At 42.7% G+C, this 18,102-nt stretch overlaps 1 protein-coding gene across 3 annotated transcripts; it reads right to left on the bottom strand.

The window, feature by feature from the left end:
- Positions 1 to 321: 321 nt before the first annotated feature.
- SPG21 (SPG21 abhydrolase domain containing, maspardin) lies at positions 322 to 16,610 on the bottom strand. 3 transcript variants are annotated; one of them, XM_044980738.1, is made up of 10 exons: positions 16,381 to 16,610; positions 12,484 to 12,683; positions 12,277 to 12,370; positions 7,582 to 7,743; positions 5,344 to 5,424; positions 4,424 to 4,569; positions 3,463 to 3,571; positions 2,177 to 2,284; positions 1,402 to 1,542; positions 322 to 992 (listed from the first exon to the last, which is right to left on the bottom strand). In XM_044980738.1, exons 3-10 carry the CDS (start codon positions 12,337 to 12,339, stop codon positions 870 to 872), a joined length of 933 nt encoding a protein of 310 aa, XP_044836673.1. In that variant the 5' UTR covers positions 12,340 to 12,370; positions 12,484 to 12,683; positions 16,381 to 16,610; the 3' UTR covers positions 322 to 869. The 3 variants fall into 3 exon arrangements, with proteins under 3 accessions (XP_044836673.1, XP_044836674.1, XP_044836675.1); XM_044980739.1 differs by lacking the exon at positions 16,381 to 16,610 and adding an exon at positions 16,292 to 16,379; XM_044980740.1 differs by lacking the exon at positions 16,381 to 16,610 and adding an exon at positions 15,385 to 15,471.
- Positions 16,611 to 18,102: the final 1,492 nt, after the last annotated feature.

Raw genomic sequence — 18,102 nt, 5'->3', positions numbered from 1 at the left:
GTGTTTAAACGGGAAATAAAATCTGTTCTCCAATAAACTAGAATATTTTTTCCTGTAAGGTGATGGGTGATGCTTTTTAAAATTCACATCCACATGTTGAAAACACTCTTATCCAACCCAATTAAATTGGAATTCACTATGATTCAAGCTGTTTTACTGTTCAATCAACACCCTTAAAGCAAATCTAAATAGAATTTAACATCCTTCAACAGACCTTTTCTGATGGTAGCACTGCACTTTGATGCTATTTACATCCACATGCAGCTCTGAAAGATCACGTTAAGCTACAGTAATTCTATTTAGTCAATTAGAAAAAAGCCACTTGTTGAAATTGAAGTTTTATTGAAAACCATTGTTACAGCTAGCAAGAAAGTTAAAAACTGTAATGCTTTATATTTCAGGTAGAAATAAAGTAACTAACTTGCAAAACAACTTATGAACCAAATAAGTGATGTCAACATTGGCACTTCAGCATTTTTAATCCAAATATTCAACAAAATTATAAATGAGCTTTTAAGTATACAACCTGCATATGCAATATATACAGCTAAATAAAAATATAAAAAAGAAATGGGGTTCCGTTTTAAGAACGTAGTGGTGAAGACTTTGGTAACAAAATGTATTTCAATTCTTTAAAACTGGAGTCTTCTCAAAGGTACTTCCTTACATTCAAAGACAAACTTAAACCAAAGTATCCTGTTACACCGCTGTAGATTACCGTTCTCGATTACATTACACTGAATAATATCAAGCCTGTTGGAGTTACACAGTGATAACCGGCTAACATAAGAAAAGGCAGATTGGAAACAGCTGATTATATACAGGAAGACAACCAGATTGGTTCACTGCTTTAACTGATTGTGAGAAAGCTACTGCTGCTCTTGTTCACTGCTGCTGTGAAGCTTGATTTTCTGGACTTCCAGTTCTTCTGCACTAACCATAGAAGGATCAATGGCTGCATATCGTGTACCGTGGAACTGCAGTAAGTGTATCTGTTGGACATGAAAAGGAACTCTGAAGCAGTAATACAGGATGATGGGTAAGGTACCAGGTAAGAGGAAAGCAGCACACCTCCCCTGCCAGTGAAATCCAGGAACCAGTCCCCATTATAGTTCAGTCAAAACATAGCATTAGTTCATACACCAACATTTGCTCCACCTACATGGAACACAAGAGCTCAGGGGGAGTGCAGAGATATCAGGCACATGAAAGCCAACCTCAAACCCAGGACCAACAAGTGTGGCTGCTGTGTAGCCCTGACTCCTCTGCACCAGTTGGGTTCAGTGTCTGCAGCTCCCAAAGGTTAGGGAGCAGCAGCAGATGAGGGTATGAGAAAGACAGGACTCTGCTGGGACATTTCTAAACACGTTGCTAGGAAAGGTTTGAATTTCAGAGGCTTACTTGGATATAGACATTGACTTCAGCGCTTCTGCAGAGATAAGGGAAATTGCCTCCTGTTTTAAGGTGAGCTCTTCTGGCATTGGGATACAGTTTGTACATTTCTTCTTTCGCTTCAGTTGAAAGTGCACTCTGATCAAACACCTTGAAAACAATCACAGAGTAACTCTGAAGCCAATCAAGTTTTCTGTAGCTATTTACCATGACATACGAGAATTATTCTAACAGTCACCTCACTGCTTTTAGCTTCTTTGTGACATGATATTTGCCTGACAGTGAAATCCATCTCCAAGAATAAAGCCCACGGTCTTACTGTATAAAATAAATTACACATATCCTTTGATGCTTATTTGAGAGGTGCTAGGCTTTGCCCTCCAATATTAGCTCAGGAGTGATTTCCTATATTGTTCACATCTGCCTCAGTTATTAGTTTGACCTCAACGTGACACTGAAGTTAATAGGGATAGAGAACAGTTGTATTTTTAAAGAGCAACTAAAATTTTATAGGCATGTCATAATCCAGAAAATGGAAGTCATGCTGCCCTAGTTTATAGCACCATGATCTGAGATTGTACTGTGCACGATACCCCAGTGACATCTTACAGTTAATTCATAGTGTTGCATAATAAGTAGGAAGCAACATCTAACATGAAATTAGATCTTCCACATTTTGTTCTACAAAGGTGATCAAGTATTCCAGTTGCTCATGGAATAGCCAAACCCTACTCAGTCCAGCCAGGTGAAGCAATAGGCTAAAAGAAAAAAAACAAAAACTTACATCCATAATAGTTACAGGAATGTCTCGAATTTTATGAGGTTCCACATAGGAGTTCTGGCAGTTGAGTGTAAGTCTCGATGCTAACTCACTCTGGCCCAGGCTTTCCAGCTGTCAATACATGGAAATAAAGGCTATGAATTCAGTTTCATGTGGGGAGGTTTATGGTAACATAGCTGAAGAAATGGGCACAACCCAAATTTTGCTAAGGAGCGGGACCTAGGTTAGGTGTCCAGTTGCCCCAAATTTGAGTGTCACTGCAACCCCATGCACGAGGTTGCCACAACACTCACTCAGGTTTGGTCCATCGTGATGCGGGGCACGGAGGAGGGTGGCCAGGCCAAATCTGAACAAATAATTTTACACCCTGCTGCATGGGGTCACAATGCCACTCATTTGTTCTGGCCACCCCTCCATCAGCTGGTCTGGGGGTGGGGGACCACCTCCCCCCTGCCATAACTGCACCTCAATAGAGCTGTGCAAAGTAACACTAGCTCAGGGTCTGCCACTTATTGTTCATCCTTTATATTAGGTAAGTAAAGATGTCAGCAATGTACCTGCTGAATATGAGTCAACAGTGTGCCCTTGTTGCCAAGAAGGCTAACGGCATTTTGGGTTGTATAAGTAGGGGCATTTCCAGCAGATCAAGGGATGTGATCATTCCCCTCTATTCAGCACTGGTGAGGCCAAATTTGGAGTACTGTGTCCAGTTTTGGGCCCCACACTGCAAGAAGGATGTGGATAATTGGAGAGAGTCCAGCAGAGGGCAACAAAAATGATTAGGGGGCTGGAGCACATGACTTATGAGGAGAGGCTGAGGGAACTGGGATTGTTTAGTCTGCAGAAGAGAAGAATGAGGGGGGATTTGATAGCTACTTACAACTACCTGAAAGGGGGTTCCAAAGAGGATGGATCTAGACTGTTCTCAGTGGTAGAAGATGACAGAACAAGGAGTAATGGTCTCAAGATGCAGAGGGGGAGGTTTAGGTTGGACATTAGGAAAAACTTTTTCACTAGTGGGGTGGTGAAGAACTGGAATGGGTTACCTAGGGAGGTGGTGGAATCTCCTACCTTAGAGGTTTTTAAGGTCAGGCTTGACAAAGCCCTGGCTGGGATGATTTAGTTGGGTTTGGTCCTGCTTTGAGCAGGGGGTTGGACTAGATGACCTCCTGAGGTCCCTTCCAACCCTGAGATTCTATGATACCTACGGCATATACGTTATGCTATCTCTAGAAGCAAGGTTAACCATGCCCAACATTACCAGAATGAGACATCCAAGACTCACTAACCCTATCAACCATGAAATCGATTCCATCTGCCATTACAGGATCTACAGGACCAGAAGCAAAGTTTCCAAGAACAATTTTCTTCAGCATAAATGCAGGCATTAGCCAAAAGCTGAAATATAAACAAGAGATCACATGAATCTCTTCAAGTTTAAAGACCTCCAAAAATTAAAAGGTTGTGTTTTCTGGTTTCTCCTCTCTTCCCTCTCCCACCCCCAAAAACAAAACCTTTGAGTTTCATTTCAAATCAAGTGGTTTGTGCAGGACTTCACTAGGGCAATGATTGCATAAGCTTTTAAAATAACGGAGAGCTGCATGTATAGGAATATAATACACTGAAAATTACTGACTTTATTCTTCGAGAGTGTATTTTAAATGTATTCTTCAGCAAGTATTGGTTTCATTTAAGCTTAATATATACCCGCTAGGCAAAACAAAGAACTAGTCTTAACTCAGTCTTTCCCAAGAAGGGCTGCCTTTAGGGCAATTCCCTCGACTCCCGGGAATCGGGCCCCGCAGCATCTGGAAGAGGGGCCCCACACCCTCTGCCAAAGTGCTGCCGGAAACAGCGGCAATCGATTGAGCTGCCACCGAATTGCCACCGCTATCTTCGACGGCAGCTCAATCGCTTCCACTGTCTTTGGCAGCATTTCAGCGGCAGCTCTTTCAAATCAGGCCCCACATGTCCGAAAGCCGGCCCTGCTCCCAAGTCTGATTGTATCAGTCATAAAAGTTTAAGACAAAAAACAAAAACTTCTTTCCAGTGTTAAAATTCCAGGTTTCAAAATCCTGATTGCGAAAACGTGCACCTTCCCTGTAACATGGCTTTTTAAAGTATTTTGCCACCTGTTTTTCCATTGCTTGCTCAGATTACCAGCACGTAATCTGTTTTTGAAACTGAATTTGTCTAAAACTCTGAAATTTTACTATAAGACTGACATTACATTTTATCAATATTTCTCACCTGTTTGCAGTCCATGTCTGGTTAAAGATGGAAGTGTCACTGAAAGAATTACACAGGATCAGAGACTGAACTCTAGGGGACTTGTGTGTGTACTCGGCAAATTTTTGAGCCAAAAAGCCTCCCAAAGAAGCTCCAAAAAGGTGAACCTAATTTAAAACAAAACACAAGTACATGTTATGTAGCAACTTAAATGTATCCTGAATATCTATGTATAATATATTACAAAAACATAACATTGCGTTATTCCTTTCCTTGTATTCTAACATAAGCTGAAAGCTTTAGGAAAAACTGACGTTCAAAATTTATTTTCAACCAAAAAAAAAAATCTAGAACAGTCTCAGATGATGTAATTAAAAAAAAAAGATACTTTAAAGACTGAAAATAAAGGCACAGGCAACATGTGTGTCTCAAAAATTCAAATCAGGACTTTAGTATATTTGTCATGCCAAAATCAATATGGTATGAACACTTATTTTAACCTCTCTTCAATAGCTATTTTAATTCAAGATTGATGATGTGATATGTCATTTACTACCATTACTTACTACTAGTATTGTTTCTTTGTACTATCATAGCACCCATTGTGCCATGTAAAGTATAAAACAGAATAAAAAGACTATCTTCCCCAAAGACCTAAGTAATTAATTAATAGGATTAACTTCGAGGTTTTAACTAAAAACTGAAATTAATAAAAAAAACGTGCTTGTTTAAAAAAAAAAATTTCCTGAAAGCAGTGACCAATTAATTAAAGCAGAACAGTTTTTGGATAGTGTTTGCTTCAGTTTTGAATTTCTTGTTTTTAATAAGCTTGCATCATAGCATGGACATTTTCTGCATGTTAGTTCTTAATAAACTCTAGGCTTTTTTACCTAACATTTTTATAGTAACCCCACGTTATTTGTCAATCTCAGGGCACTAACTTTATCCAGTTGTAGGTGGTCTAGTAGTTTTCTGAATCCGTCACAGAACTCAAGATGGTCCCAATACACTGGATACTGCAACTAAAGTAATAAAGTAAAATGAAACTATAATCAGTAATTAAATGAAGCTGTTCTTTGAGCAGCTGCTCTTTTCATATTTCCAAAAGCACCTTTTAGCTTTCTGCTTAAAAAAAATATTTAAAGCCTTGCATATTAAAGCCTGGCCAAACAGTTGTAGCTAAGACATTCAACATCATTACTGGATGATGTGCAAAATTCTCATTGTGTTGTACAATAGACTAATGTTGTTTCTAGGGTTTCCATACCATACAAAATCCATCAGAAATAAAATCATTATCTAGTTAAGATGGAGTGAGTCACTTAAAGCTACATTACTATGTGCATAAATAAGGCTTCTGCTAAAAAATTCAGATCCTCCCTGTGGAATTCACGGCAGCAGAGAGACATTGAGACAAACACTACAACTAAGTCCTTCTAAAAAATCTTGTGACTTAATATTTTCAGCCAGTGGGTAATCACGTTGTATGCCTTTTCAGTAAACTCATTCTCTTAAGATAAAGGATGGCAACCCCTCATCCACTGTACAACTGGCTTAGGAACAAGAGGCACAGCTGAAAGGTTTCCTTCTGAAACAACAGACACTGGTCACTGCTGGAGGGAAACCAGATTGATCAATGTCTGATCCAGTAGGAAGACTTATAAATTCTACCCATAAAAAACCACCACTATCAGCTTTGCTCAATTGGAAAGATGGAAGGTGAAAGTTGCAAACTATGATGGAAGCAGACATAGAAAGAGGAGAACAGGGCCAGAAATGGCCAAGGAAAAACAAAGGTAGTAAAGGCCTGAAGTTGGGCAGTGACCCATAACTACATGAGGACAGCTCAGTCATACTGGAGCCTTTAGGTTAAATTACCCATTCAGTTCAATTTTTAGACACCAGGTAATGCTTATTAAAACGATGTGGATAAGTGGTGTAGCCTGGCTGTACCTTGACCAAAGTTACATCACATTATGTTGGCCTTTCAGAGAAGCCAACCACCATGGTTATTTTCCTGACCAATACACCACGCTGAATCAGAGAGGCGCTAACAGAGATCCAACTGGAGACAAAGCAAGGCCATGGGAAGTTGTTGCACTGGGAAGAGAGTGTCAACTGCAAACTTAGAATTCCTCTTGTACAAAACCCCAAGAGAAATGAACGAGTAGGACTCTACCAAATTCACAGCCATGAAAAACACATCATAGACTGTGAAATCTGGTCTCCCCCGGCCCCGTGAAATCTGGTCTTTTTTGTGTGCGTTTTACCTTATACTATATAGATTTCACAGGGGAGACCAGCGTTTCTCAAACTGGGGGTCCTGACCCAAAAGGGGGCTATGGGGGGTTGTAAGGTTATTTTAGGGGGATTGCAGTATCACCACCCTTACTTCTGCGCTGCCTTCAGAGCTGGGCGGCTGGAGAGCGGTGGCTATTGGCTGGGAGCCCAGCTCTGAGGGCAGCACCCCACCAGCAGAAGCACAGAAGGGTGGCAATACCATACCATGCCATCCTTCCTTCTGCGCTGCTGCTGCCAGCGGCTCTACCTTCAGAGCTGGGCTCCCAGCCGGCAGCTGCCACTCTCCAGCTGCCCAGCTCTGAAGGCAGCACTGCTGTCAGCAGCAGCACAAAAGTAAGAGCAGCTGTATGGCAATCCCCCTCCCCCTAAAATAACCTTGCCACTCCACCCCACCCCCCAACTCCTTTTTGGCTCAGGGCCCCTACAATTACAACAACTTGACATTTCAGATTTAGATAGCTGAAATCATGAAATTTATGATTTTAAAAGTCCTATGACCAAAATGGACTGTGAATTTGGTAAAACCCTATGAATGAGATACCAGCAAACTCCAACTCCTGGTGTTCATGGAGTAAAGAAAAAAAAAACATCACAGAACTAATCCACTAGGTATAAATCTAATATACATTTTTGTATGTGTGTCATTCTCACTCAGTGAACACAGGTTTGGTTTATGGCCAGTTTAGCATGTTACATACCCCAGAATATACCTTAGTATAGCCTTCCCTGGAGTTCTCTGCTTGGATTCCTCCAAAAATTATGAGCTAAACTAACTTAGAAGCTGACCTTTACCAGATGCATCTAAAACTCTGGTTTTATTTACTGTAACATAAGAGCAAACAAACACTGAATTTTGATGTTGCATTGAGAATACTCACAGCAATAACTCTGTAACCCCATCCAGTCAGTGCCAAAATCTGCTGGAAAAATACATCTGCAGTTCCACTTACAGGTGGAAGAAATATGAGTGGGCACCTGATGTTCTTGGATCCTGCATCATATAGTGACCACACTTTACTGTCATCATCGTCTACTATGATCTGGAAGAAGAGAATTTAGTGAAACTTTGTACAAGCCTGATACCAGATATCTCCCATTCAGTTTCTAGTAACGTGTTTCACAAACTTGTGCTACAAGATTTTTCTTTCAAACAAGTTCACCCTTTGCTCCCCTTGCCTGTTTAATAAATGTGATGTTTACACTGTCCGCCTACACACATCTGGAGGCAGAACTGTGGTTGTGAAATAGAAAAGAAGCTGATCAAACGATCTGAAACAAGATAGATTATGTTCTCTAAGCAGTATGGTTTTAGTTAATAGAATAGTCACTGTCTTATGGAAGTTTGTGATGTTCTGAACAACTGAAGTCCAGTGCGAGTGCCAGAAGTAAGAAGTGAATTGTGTCAGCTTGCAGAGACTGTTTTATGTAGGAATCTTTTCCTTACCAATATACAAGTTACATAACCCCAGCTGAGCTAATGTTCGGTTTGAGCGTACCACCTTCCTGAATCAGGCATTCTGGTCCCTTGTATCGGATAGAGTAATTTTACATATGAAAATTGGTGTAGGAAATCAATCATGGGAACATCCCAATATTCTGTTTACAAACAGGACCGACTCTTAGAAGATACTATACCCGGGATTGGCAACCTTTTGCACGCGGCCTGCCAGGGTAAGTACCCTGGTGGGCCGGGCCGGTTTGTTTACCTGCCGCGTCCGCAGGTTCGGCTGATCGCAGCTCCCACTGGCCATGGTTCACCACTCCAGGCCAACGAGGGCTGCAGGAAGCGGTGCACACTGAGAGATATGTTGGCCGCTGCTCCCGCAGCCCCCATTGGCCTGGGACGGCGAACTGCGGCCAGTGGGAGCTGTGATCGGCTGAACCTGCCTACGGACATGGCAGGGCTTTTCCTGATGGGCCACATGCCAAAGGCTGCCAATCCCTGTATCGTACCATAAGTAGTGGCACAGGTTTGGCCAGGAGGAAAATTCCTTCTGTGGTTTGACTAGGCCCCTGGCTGCTAAAGGTCTGATAATCTACACCACCAAGAACATCCTTCTCTGACTGAGAATCATCATCAAAGTTCTGGGTTGAAAGGACAGCACCCTGCAACTGACATTTTTTCCTAGGCCCTGATATATGGAGGTAGACGGGGGTGGGCCAAGAACTTGCAGGTCTGGTGACTATTCAATGCTACTGTCTTAAATAGACCCAGAAAATTGGGACCACTAATCTGAAACAACGGAGGTCTGATTGTAAGATAGATGACTGTACAGAGGATACCCAAAGCAGTACAAGCTGGAATGGGACAGAGCTGATTTACTGTCAAGGAGGCGTTCACTAGAACGATCAAGGGAAAGAAGTTGGAGAGGCAGAGCGGCACATGACCAGCTGAGGAAGTGGCTCGCTTAGACCCCGGCCACTGCTGCTGCCCTTACAGGCCAAAAGTCTTCAGACCTTTGCGTTCTGTCTGTCTTATGCTAGAAATTCAAGACCCAAGAATGAAAATCCTACACAAACGGCATCTTTAAAGAATAAGAGTTTTTGAGAAGTCTCAATCTCACATTTTCAGGGTTTTCTTTTCAAGCATACTGCTGTGTATATTTAGGATTTTTTTTTAAAAGGTACAAAACTCACCAGTAGTACAGGACTATAGGCCAAATAAACTCAGTGACCATAAAACCCCCAAATAAAGCCCATGCAGTACAACAGATGCAGGACCTCTCTGTTTATGCATCTGTGATCCATTTTAAATTTACAACTTATTGAACTGGTAGCACCAAAAGCTCTCTCTCATTGTCATAGCAGTACAGCTCCTCTATGGATACTCCGGAAATGCCATATCACAAATCCTAAAATATGCCTGGCTGACAACAAATCTGTAATTTACAAGGAAGTCTGTACTTGAGGTTCAGGGAGCGTGTGATTATCACATCATCAGTAGTTTTTGTAAAGTTTCCAAGAAATTAGAAAGGACTTAGTGCCAGGACTTCTCAGAGCCCTGGAACTGCTAAGGAACTCACATTTCTACGTTTACATTATGTGAAAGAAAGTTCTCCTCTGATATATAAGATTATTAATTGAATCTGCTCATCATGGCCCTGTGTGTCTGTGTAACAAGCGCATATCTTCACAATTTTGAAAATGAAACATGCCCTACACTGAGTACTTCACTTGAGGATATTAGCAAGTGTTAAAGAAATGATCACGACTCAATACATGTGATGGGGAACTGAGGCCCAGAGAGATTAAATTAATTACTTTCCCCAAAGCCAGACAATTAATGGCACCCAGGGTATGGCAACCACTTGTTCCATTTGAGAAAGCCACATAATATGTAGATTTACTGTGATGCGTTTGGATCTGCAATAAATGTTGCAGTTGAGTGTCACTGATTAACAGCGGATTCAGACAGGTTATTGACCACCTTCTGTTCTGTTCCACCACACTGGATTGACTGATTATTGAATTTACATTTTGGGTGAAATCTGGCTTCAGTGAAATAAATGGCAAAACTCCCATTGACGTCAATAGAGCCAGAATTTCACCCTATGACTGTCTCTGAGCAGGATAATATTTTAGATAGTAAGACGTACTGTTTTACAGAGAGCCGGTGTAACATTTTAAAGAGACTGAACACTCCACTCAAAGCACTTTTATGAAGTCGAGTTAGTTTATCCTCCGCATTCTCCCCACCCCTAGCCCGTTTTAAACCCAGGAAACCGGGCTATGTGCAGTTTAAATGACTTGCACAAAGTTTTGCAAGGGCTTCCTGAATGACAAACACAGCACAAGGGCTCCTGGCTCCAAGCCCTGTCCTCTACCCACAAAACCAACCTTCTTCCCCACCACACACATCTGCCAGTCATAACTTGTATCTATAAAGCACTTTTCTTTGTAACACTGCAGATTAACTATGGGAATGACTTATCACATTTCAGAAAATGCAATCGCCAGTGGGGTGGAAGGCAGAAGCCATTCTGCACCAGAAGTACTGGTAGTTTTCAGAAGAGGAAGTGAAGAGCCATTTCTCCAGTTGCAGTGGAATTTAGCCAGTACGCCACAGTAAGTACTCAGCCCGTATCCCGTTGCACCCTTTGGCCTTTACTGATCACAAGTAGTAAGGAGTATGGCTATAAACAGATAGCATCACTCAACTAGGATCAGAGGAAGAATGAAAGAATCTTTAAAAAATGATTTAAATTTTCAGCATCCCTCTAAGGCTCTTCCTAGAAGGAACAGGCTTCCATCTATGACCTCAGCAGGAAGGGGGAGAAGTAGCAGTGATAACACGTGGTGGGTGCAAGAAAAGCAGTGAGAAGCAGCCTAACATCTCCAAGCCTCTCACCCCCACTACCCCACAAAGAACGAACTGTGGGAGCTCACTATGTTGATTTGGTGGCAGCACAAAGCAGCAATGGGGAGGGAAGAAGTGGGATGGCAAGCCCCGTTTTCTCTCCTCATGCATCAGGGAACCTTGCCTCCTCCATGCTGACCATATTGCTAACAACCACAACCAAAGAGGGAAATGACTTATTCCTAGAAACAACCCCCACAATGAACTATAATTAAAACTGAGCTTTTCCCCTTCAGAGACCAAGACTGGCTTGTTTAGGTCTCACCCACTTCCCGCATTCATCACTGGTATCTTTGACTGTTTTTTATTTTGAAGTAAGCAATCAGCAAAGAAAGCTATGCCCATACTTTGAGGCTCAGATAAAACCTTCATTGATTACCCTAAAATTTATGCATATTTTCATTTAATCAATCATCAGCAAATGGAGAGTTATACTTGCACAAGAGCTTCCATGCAATGCAGTTCTTGTAGAAAGTGGCACAGTATTCCGTACTCACTGAATCTCATGGGCGTTCTTTCCATTTCATTAAATCCCCAGTATGACAATATGCAGCCTAAATTATGACATCAGCACACCTATGCTATCTCTCTGTCTACAAATTAAGTGCAATTACATCTGTGCATACCCATTTTGGGCATAATCTGGAGGCAATAGGCCTGCAGAGAGGTAGTTTGGCCTGCAGCACCATTATTACTTGTAATGTGTGAGATGGAAAGAACCCATAGCTTGACTATCAGAACCCAGGATGAATTTGTGAAGCTGACAGCAAAAGTATTTTCATGAGTCAAGACAGCAGTGCTGTGTAAGCATGCGAATTGGCGGGCATAGTGGGCAAAGCCAGCGGCAGCTCCAGCAATGATGGTACATGGCAGCCCTCTCAGCTCCACAACCTTTTTCTAATCTCAGCTTCAAACGTCTGTTGCCACGAGAGGCCCCCAACAGGCACTGCTTTCCAGAAGGCTACCAAAGCTCAGGTGGCACCATGAATCCCACTAGAGGTAACAGACCACCTCCAATGAAAGTTACGTGAATATAAAAGTACTCGCTAAGTACTCAAATACCATGGTGATGGGAGCCATAGGGGGTCGATACCTAGATCTGCCACTTCCAATGACTATTTTCCATTACCTACAAAGGCAATTTCCACCCCTGCACACCATGACCCTTCAGAAATAAGATACCACTTCATAAACAGGGGACAAAACCCATACATACCTTCTTAAGAGGAACTGTACTTCTGAACCAGTTATAGTCAGGAGAGACTTTAATCTCTCCCATGATGTTTAGATGAAACTGAGGTTGCGTAAACCTGAAACATAGACATGTGATGTTTCAGCTCAAGAATCTAGGTTTACACTAATCCAGTGCATAGAAGCCTCATTGTGTATACAAAGGATTCTTTCAGGATAAGTTTGTTTTTACCTCTTCTCAGTTGACCGTCCTTCCTCGTCAGTCTTCTAACTTGTGCCGTGTTTACTTATCCTTAGTTTTAATTATAACCACTTTGGGATATTCAGAAAATGCAGTATCTTGATTGATTACTACTAACCCTCTAATTAGGAATCGATGGTGTCTTGTGCAATAAGAACTTTTCATAACAAAGCATTCCACTGTAGCAGCTCCTGAAAAGGAAGATAGTATTGCAGGGTTTAAGATGTTTTTAAACAGCAAGTTATATTTTAACATTCCTTTTAAGCCGGTTTATTAATTGCTCCAAGATAGCCTCTATTTGAATTCGCTGGTACTTTACTCTCAGTTCAGACAATGGACTGTATAAGTACCTATGTTTCATGGGTCTACAGTCCATTTAGTCAAGTATTCAGATGGCACCTCTCTTTTAAATATAATTAACTTAAAAGCATCTTAAACATGTAAAAATCCTCTCTTCAGATTACGTGATACCTGTTGTAAAGAACGGTCAAAACTTCAGGGCCTGTCCACATAGGGAAATTGACCAGAATAACTATTGCAAAATAGCTTCCTGTGTGGACAGTATTCCAGAATAATAATCACTTTATTCTGGAATAATTAATGTGCTTCTAAAATGGGAATATTATTCTGGAATAAAAGTGATTTTATTCCAGAATAGAGTATCTACATGGAGCTATTCTGGAATAGCTATTCCAGTCAGTTTCCTCATGTAGGTAAGCCTTAATAAGATTGTCTGCACATTCTGAATGTTATATATTCTATATAGGATCCTACTTATTTGTAGTAATGAAACTTACATGACTGACATGGGACCTACATTTCACTGGAACATTTATAGCACTAGTAGATTCAGAACTTCCATTTGTACAGCAGATCATGCCAGATAATTTTTTTAATTCACAGCTGTATGCTGACTGCTTGTTAACTTTAGTTTGCAAGGGAAATCCTGCTACAGTGATTCTTTTCATGTGCTCACAAGAATATAGTGGATAAGGAATGCATAATAAGGTTCCTTTTATTAATTATCATGACCCAATTATAATTAATGGGCACCTGTTCATTTTTCTTAGTAGAATAAGGCAACTGCTGATTCTGGTCAGTTTCCCTGAGGGATAAAAGCCATTAAAAACTAATTCATTTTGCAACTTGACTAAAAAGTTAGTTACAATTCACTTGTGTCTTTAGAATTCAGATGCCTATTCTTCTACTGCTTAATGAAATGTGAACTCTGAAGGAAGGGCATACTTCCCCTCCACCTCACCCAACATGAAAGAAAAATGAGCATCCCTTACGTACAGTTTTCAGTACTGTAGAAAGTCTTTCATTTTCATTATACAACAAATGTTTCCAGATTCAGAGATTTCCCATCCAACGGTGTTGGCTGTCATTTCAGTTTTGGCTAAATTACTGTTTACTACACATATTTTACCACTTGTGCTACACTGGGTGCATCAAAAAGGTATAATGGAGGCCAAATGCCTCTTCCACCCAACAGACTACCAAGTGAAACAGGCTCAGACATTACTGGAATGGGAAGGACAGTTGTGCATTGGAAAAATAAGAGTAGTTCATCTACTAATCTCCTGCACCTGCCAAAAGTATGGCTTACCCTGTTCACATATAAAACAGATATGGGATGTAATGGTGCAATGAAGTAAGCAAAAATAGTAACAGCAAACAAAAAAATACAGTGAACATTATCTTTGTGTACTATATTTATTATTTATATTACAGTAGTAGTCAGAAGCCCAAGTCAGGATCAGGGCCCCATTGAGCAAGGCCTTGTATGAACACATGTAAAGAAATGCTAAACAGGAAGTATGTTTAGTCTGCTAAAAAGGAATGGTATGTTAAAGGATTAGAAATCAATTCTAGCTATAATCAGGTCTCATCTTTCTCTTCTTCTGCCTATTGTTTTAGTACCATTATTAGGTGATGGTGATAGGTGCCAGTTAGAACTTTGGACACAAGGGTCCTCAATCCTGGGTACAGGCAGCATCTGTTCAACCTTTTCCTCCTTACTCTCACTGTCATGTCAATGTACCTCAACAATGACCTGAAGGGGCCCCCTCATTGGGCTGATAAAGCATATCAATCTCCATGCCCATTCAAACCTTGGGATCACTACTGAGACTGCTAATAAAGATCCCAACCAATGCCATTTGTGAAAGGTTTTGTGCTGTGGACAGCTATCTACTAGCAACTGGACTGAGATCCTCAAACTCATGTCACGTAAGCAAGCCATCCACCAAACGATAACTAGAAACACCGCAAAACATTTCCCCTTAAATTTGCTGTTTTTAAAGTTTGTTCTGACCATGCCTGTACCCCTTTTGTGTTTGTCTCTCAAGAGTGTTTGTGCAAATGAATTTCAATGGTATGAAATTCACTTTCTGTGAACATTCAAAGCAACATATGCAAGTATGCACAGAAACAGAATACTAAGTTCACTCCCATAAATATTTGTGCCACTAATGCTTGCACGCTCTTTGAAGTCAAAGAACAGAAACAATGCCATGAAACCTAGGTGGGAAATCAACTATCCAATACAACTCATATGTAGTGAATATCAACAACTCTCAGACTGGTTAATGATTAAGCCAGTTCAGGTTTTTTTTTTTTAATATAATTCAAATACACTAATACTTTTAAACAAATACATGTAGGAAAACATTGCCTGTTGATGTACATCCCATAAGCAGGAATGGGGATTAAAATGTGTCTGATAAGTTTTTTGTGACTCATTCACAACACAGCTATAGTAACTTTTGGTCACTGATGGTCAGAACTGCTTTTGAGCATGTTACAGGAGAGGGAAAGCTGCATATATTCTGTTAACAATTGTTTGGACGTCTATTGCCCCAAGCTGCATTTGATCTGCAAGAAACAGACCTGTAAGAACCATTACTCAGCCCACCCATCAAAATGTTTGCTCTCCTGATGTTTCTTGCTGCATCAGCCATCCTATTCCTGCTCCCATGGACACAAAATCTGAATCAGTAAAATCGTGTGTCTGAAACAAAACCGTGCTCATATTGGTAAAGGCAGTTTAGTCACAACAGCTACAGGCGCTTTAACTTACTAACTGATAAGTGAAAAGTGCCACCACAGGAAGTTAAAACAGCACCTTCTGGGACATGAGATTACAGGTCCCATCTCTGCCCACCTTCCTGAGCGCCCCCCCCCATTACTCCTCTCCCCCAGCACAGGGGGGGCAAGAGCCCCCTCCCCTCCCCTCCCACTCTACTCCCCCCCCAGTACAGGGGGGCTAGAGCCCCTTCCCCTCCCACTCTACTCCCCCCCCAGTACAGGGGACCAAGAGCCCCCTCCCTTCCCCTCCCACTCTACTCCCCCCCCAGTACAGAGGGCCAAGAGCCCCCTCCCCTCCCACCCCACTCTACTCCCCCCCCAGTACAGGGGACCAAGAGCCCCCTCCCCTCCCACTCTACCTCCCCCCCCAGTACAGGGGACCAAGAGCCCCCTCCCCTCCCCTCCCACTCTACCTCCCCCCCCAGTACAGGGGACCAAGAGCCCCCTCCCCTCCCACTCTACCCCCCCCCAGTACAGGGGACCAAGAGCCCCCTCCCTTCCCCTCCCACTCTACCCCCCCCCCAGTACAGGGGACCAAGAGCCCCCTCCCTTCCCCTCCCACTCTACTCTCCTCCCCCGGCACGGGGGGGGGCAAGAGCCCCCTCCCCTTCCATTCACACCCCTCCCCCGGCACGGGGGGGCCACGAGCCCCCTCCCCTCCGCTCCCCCAGCACGGGGGGGGGCAGAGCCCTGGGGCACATCGCGGTACCTTGGCTTCTCCGCTCCCTGCCCCAAAGAGAACGGGGGGCGGGCGGGGGTAGGGCTGCACCGCGGGGACGAACCCCTCCCGCTGCTTACCGGCTCCTCCCGCGCGGCGCTGCAGTAGTGGGGGGGGGGTGTTCAGCGCCAAGCCTCGTTCCCGCGTCCTGCCAGCGAGGAGCAAACCGAGAGCCCGCTTCCGGGTGCGGAGCCTGCGTCCGGTGGGGGAGGAGGGAGCGCACACGCTGACCACGTGATCACACAGGTGAGCGTTCACAGCTGACGGCGTCCATCGCTACCGAGGCGGAACAGTGGCGCCACGTGACCTGAGCTCTTGGCAACGGCCTCGCTTTCAGGGGTCATGTGACCTATAAAATGCAAGGGGGGGTCATATGACTGGTACAGCGGGTAACGTGACACTTGGCTGGGAACCGTGACAGTGAGGGAGACGGCTCTGCTCAGACGCTCAAAGAAGTAGTGACTCCCCTGTTCCCCACGTGGGCCTCTCTCACCCCACAGTGCTGCCTGGGCCTGAGTCCTGGGCTGCGGCTCCGGTGACATGGTTACTCTGGACCAGGACGGCCAACCCCAAGCGTTCAAAAATCACAAATCAGGACCTCCCGCAAATTATGAGATTGGCTTTAAAAATCAGCAGGTTTTATAAAAAGAGAACATCAGGCGGGGGAGGGGGGGTTCTTTGCCTTTCTGGTTTGGGGTTCGTTTAGGGTGCACTTAGGACAAGTTTTAAAGCTTTTCTCCACATCTACAAGGGCTAGAAACTTGTTTATTATGTACGAATCTCAGCTTCCATTAAACATGACTCCAAGAGTTGGGGCTTTACGTAACCATGAAAAATCACTGCAAGACTCCTGGTAAAATATGAGAGTCGGTACTAGGGCTCTAGTTTGAACCCAGCCCCATTCCAGTGTCTCTGGATAGCAGTTCCATTATAATGATTTTTTTTTAACTCTAGTGAAAGCCAGTGGAACAGATAAACTTGAAAATATGTGTTTACTCATATGAGGAAATGGAGAGAGGAGCTCCAGCACTTTTATTTTTATCAGTGAGTTCAAATCTACTGCATGGTCAGTGAGAGTTAGGGTGATCACCTTTGCTGGATGGAAATCAGGGAAACCACATGAAAAATAAGGGACAACTCTTTATTTTAAGAGATGTTTTAGGGAAACATTTCCCTTAGCATATGTATTTTTCTCTCAAGTGTACATTTCTACTGCCCTCAAGTATACAATGCAATTATCGTAAGCTACAATTAAATGTTTAAAATAGTACTTACCAATTTTAATACATTTTTAGATAACACGGGTGATCACTCCAAGGGTCAAATCAATCAAATAAGTAAGGAAGGAAGATGTGGTAACCCATAATTCAAATGATGCATCATTGGGTGGTGAGGCAAAATATTTCCTTTGGACATCAGGTGCATTAATACTCTGAAAGTGGGCAGTGAATTTGAATTCTCTACCAGGAAAGCCATGGACCTGGGGGAAAAATCCTTTGTTGAATTTCACAGAGCAAGTGTACTTGCAGCTGTTGTGACATAAAACCACCAGATGGCTCTGACTAGAAGTATTGCTATGTGTTAGAAAACGAGCTGAAGGCGGTTGAAATGTATTTTAACAGAAAAAAAATTAGCAACTTTTCCCTGACCCAATGCTGCAACAACAGGAAGTCCTGATGAGAAAGAGAGAACCCAAATTTTGGAGGGAAGTAATTAAGGTGACCAAGGGGGGAAAGTAGGTTTATGCCCCTTTTTTGCTTTATGCACATCTCCCATTGAACTCTGCCATGCATCAGAGGGCA

The sequence above is a fragment of the Mauremys mutica genome, chromosome 11 (genome assembly GCF_020497125.1).
Source record: "Mauremys mutica isolate MM-2020 ecotype Southern chromosome 11, ASM2049712v1, whole genome shotgun sequence".
NCBI classification, from domain to species: domain Eukaryota; kingdom Metazoa; phylum Chordata; order Testudines; family Geoemydidae; genus Mauremys; species Mauremys mutica.
The sequence above is the reverse complement of the archived record's forward strand: the minus strand, read 5'-3'. Positions and strand labels throughout refer to the sequence as shown.

Bases quoted from the DNA above. Each gene is read 5' to 3' on its own strand.
- SPG21 (XM_044980738.1), bottom strand. From the start codon at position 12,339: ATGGGAGAGATTAAAGTCTCTCCTGACTATAACTGGTTCAGAAGTACA. The intron at 4,570-5,343 runs GTTAGTGCCCTG...GTTTTAAATTAG, and splicing joins ACCACCTACAACTGGATAAA to GTTCACCTTTTTGGAGCTTC. The intron at 993-1,401 runs GTAAGCCTCTGA...CATGTCCAACAG, and splicing joins AAGTCAATGTCTATATCCAA to ATACACTTACTGCAGTTCCA.